The sequence below is a fragment of the Rosa rugosa genome, chromosome 5 (assembly GCF_958449725.1).
Source record: "Rosa rugosa chromosome 5, drRosRugo1.1, whole genome shotgun sequence".
Classification (NCBI taxonomy): Eukaryota; Viridiplantae; Streptophyta; class Magnoliopsida; order Rosales; family Rosaceae; genus Rosa; species Rosa rugosa.
Window position 1 is genome coordinate 9153408 of NC_084824.1, and position 3625 is coordinate 9157032.

Here is a 3625-nt window from a genome sequence, read left to right on the forward strand (position 1 = left end):
TAAAATCCAAGATGCATACTCGGGTATATTGAGCATCATTTCATGCCTCATGGGATCGAATAGGATCAAAATTTTAGTAAAAATGATAGGAAAGAAGTTTAAGGGTTGGGTAAGTTCTGGTTCTGAATATGGGAACAAAAGCAAAAAGGCAAAAACCCTGTAGACTGTTGTTAGAAAATTTAATTGTAGGCAAGCCTGATCGATAAATGCAACCACGTTCCTGATCTTTACTGTTACTTTTCCCAAACACCCTGGTAACTAACTTAGCTAAGTTCGACGGGTTCACTTTTACTCTCACAATTTTTCTCCCATCCGATCCCTTCCCTCAGAGAGGATCAAAATCGCCTTGGATGCTGAGGTTTTACATGGATTGCAGAAAACTGAAAATAGGAGAATAACTGTCCGAAAATAGAATCGTTTTCAAAAGGGACATGGTACTGAAAAGTCAAAGGCGGTCCTAGCCTTCACAATATTTGAAAAGTGAACCACAAACCCAGTTGAGCAACAGTATTAGGGGTTATGAACTTGAAATTTCTATAATATATCAGATAATATTCTTCTAATAAATATGGACAAGACAGTTTCGAACTTTTTGCCCATCACTAGATTACAAGAAAAACTAAAAGTTCATAATAAATACTCTCGTAATAAAATGATCACTACTAGTGTTAACATTCTTAATCGGAAGACTGAAGCAGCATACATACGAACTCTAGGTGATCGATCGTTATCTACCTCAAAAGCAAGCCTTATGCTAGAGTATAATTAATTAAGTAGTTGCATACGATCTCGATCAGGCATTCTGCAAGCTACCCACAAACTCAGGATAGTAGTACTGCTGGAACATGCTGTGATCCATAACCACCATTGAGTGATCTGCGCTGTTCATCTGGAAGTTCACTGGCAGATCATTATAGAACGGTACGGTCTGCTCAGCCACTTCCTGAACTCCATTGACACTTCCAAGTTGTTGGTGTTGTTGATGCTGCTGCTGCTGCTGTTGCTGGTAATCAAAATCAACGGGACACACATGTGGCTGCTGCTCTTCTTTTACCTCCAACGTTGAATTAAAGGAGGTAGGAGTATAATACTCCACAGATTTCGGAGGGTCGGATTCCTTGGAAAAGGGCTTTGGGAAGAACTGGTGAATCACCTCCTCTAACAACCCGGTATCTGATGACTCTACAGGAAAGAAGTCCGAGTCAACAAAACTAGTAGCGGTGGTGGTTGCTTTTTTTGAGCTCTCCATGACCGGAAGCTCATGGTGAGTAGCACAACCACTACTAGTACTATTCATCATCAAAGATGAAGATGAGCGTCCATGACTAGTCGTAGTACCAGAGGTAGTGGTATTGTTGTTGACAAAAGAACTGCAACCACCAGAAGAGAAATTAGGTGAAGAAGAGCCATTTGTGTACTGAAACTGGTTTTGGCTAAAGCACTGAGCTTGAGAGTGAGGAGGGTTTGGCGAGACAACCGAAGAAGAGTTTTGGGATGGAGAAGAACTATTGATGAAATTCCTCAAGAAAAGCATGTTCAAAGAAGCAGCAGTACTGTTAGCAGTATTAGTAGTGGTGCCACTCCTGTCGGAACCAGACCCGGAAAAATCATTTGGATACGTCGCAAACGGTGGCCAGTTGGGAACGTACTGACCGTAGCCGCGAGCGTTGCTCTGGTTCTTAAACGACGGCTGAGATTGCTTCGGGTGGTGGAAGGTGAATGCCGGAACGAGATGGTCGTGCGTTGTGGCGGGGTAAACGAAGTTGGTGCGGGCCTTGACGCCGCGCATGGTTCGGGCGGCGTAGTCGTAGGCACATGCAGCCTCCTCGGCGGTGTCGAAGGTTCCGAGCCACCGTCTTTCCTTGGAGTGCGGGTCCCTGATCTCCGCAGCGTACCGGCCCCACGGGCGGCGCCGAACGCCGCGGTATCGCATTGTGGAGGCAGAGCCGGCGGGGGCGTCCTTGAGGGTGCGCTTGTTGGTGGTGGTTGAGGCGGCGGCGGTTGACTTTTTGGAGGGGACGGGAATGGGGTCGGGTTGGGACGTGGGGGTGAAGCCGTTGAGCTTTCTGAATGCTTCTTCCATTTCTGTTTGGTTGTGGGTTTCAAGGGGTTGAAAGAAGTGAGTAACTGAAAGTATATTTGCTTTGGAGGAAGGGCAGGGTCTGCTAATGGAGGTTGGTAGTTGTCCATAAAACACATTGTGGGTGTATTTATAGGCGAAGGGATCGAAGTGATGAAGGAGGTGGAAGTGATTGATTTATTCCATCCATGCATGCATGGTTTACATGGCAATGGTAATCCTAATGCTGCATACATATCATTATCACATAGCCCCACCGTACGTGGTCTTTTTTTTTTTTATTCTGAAAAAAAAAAATGATTATAAGTGCGTGGCTTTTAATACATAATTCTCTCTATCACATAGTTTCTGAAATGTGTGGTAGGTTTGCATTTGCTATGCCAGCTCAGGAGGATAGTAATTACCTTCGACTATTTCGAAGAGCAAGAAAGAAAATACATGATAGACTGATGTAGATTGAAGATTTTATGGGGCATTGGAGAAAATTGCATGTTCCTTTTCAACCTCCACCTTTCCTTTTTCCCTTATTGTCAAAGAACCAAAAAATACCACAGTGACCATATTTCTGAAAATAGTAGATAATCCACACGACCTCTCCATCTAACATGTAAAACTACGGAAAGAGCCTGGAGTTTTGGACAAGAATATGAGGTAGACTTCCTAGTTAGCTTTGTTGTTTTATTTAATTGAGAAACAAAATAAACAAGCATTATAATTGTGTTTATAATAATAGTGTTTATAGGGAGTTGAAGAAGAAGAAGGGTTCCAACTCTTTCTTTCTCTGTCGCATTGTGGTTTATAAATCTGCATGATTACACTGGCGGCGCTCAGAAGTTGTTCCTCCCACTTTGGGTTATGCTATAACTTCTGGCTTTCATTTACGCAAGCCAATTTTATCTGTATATGCCATTTTTTGGATACTGGGAGCCGCTATTCTGCTAATTTTGCATTACAAACGGGTTAGGGTTTCAAAAACCAAGGATTTAAGGGTCACGTGGACCTGTCTGATGTAGAGGGTTTAATAGGCTCTTTAAAGGCTTCGGCTCTAGACCCTTTAGCTTCTGATGGTTGTGAGAGATGCAGACTAAAGTTGTTTGTGGATTGTACTCCTTGAGTCAGAGCTTGTCCTCTTTTTGGTTTAACAGTTAATTAGACAATTTTAATTGAGGACTAGCCGAGCTTCAACCCAATAACAAAACCGGAGCTCAAACAAGAACCACAAAGATATATGGTAACAAATCCTCGTTCCAATTAGGGAAGAGCATGGGATTATATCTTTGAAAATTTTACTTATAGGGATTGCTCCATTAAAAATACAAAGTTTATCCTTTTATTTTTTTGCTAAAGAAGGATATCATAAGAGCGCACCAAAGAACCCGTCAGTTCCACAAATAAACCTAGAAACATATATAGCCAAAAGAGCCAATTAGGCCAGTTCATGCGTGCACAACAAACAAGTTGTGCAACTTCTAAGTTCAAGACCATTCTGGAACATCGAAGGACAATAGTATATATGTAAAGTTGTACAACTTTAAGAGGTTACAA

The 3625-nt window shown here is 42.3% G+C and overlaps 1 protein-coding gene across 1 annotated transcript; it reads right to left on the reverse strand.

Annotated features, from left to right (window-relative positions):
* Positions 1-522: 522 nt before the first annotated feature.
* Positions 523-2168, reverse strand: LOC133712300 (APETALA2-like protein 1). The gene has a single exon (XM_062138412.1). It carries the CDS (start codon positions 2081-2083, stop codon positions 794-796), a length of 1290 nt encoding a protein of 429 aa, XP_061994396.1. The 5' UTR covers positions 2084-2168; the 3' UTR covers positions 523-793.
* Positions 2169-3625: the final 1457 nt, after the last annotated feature.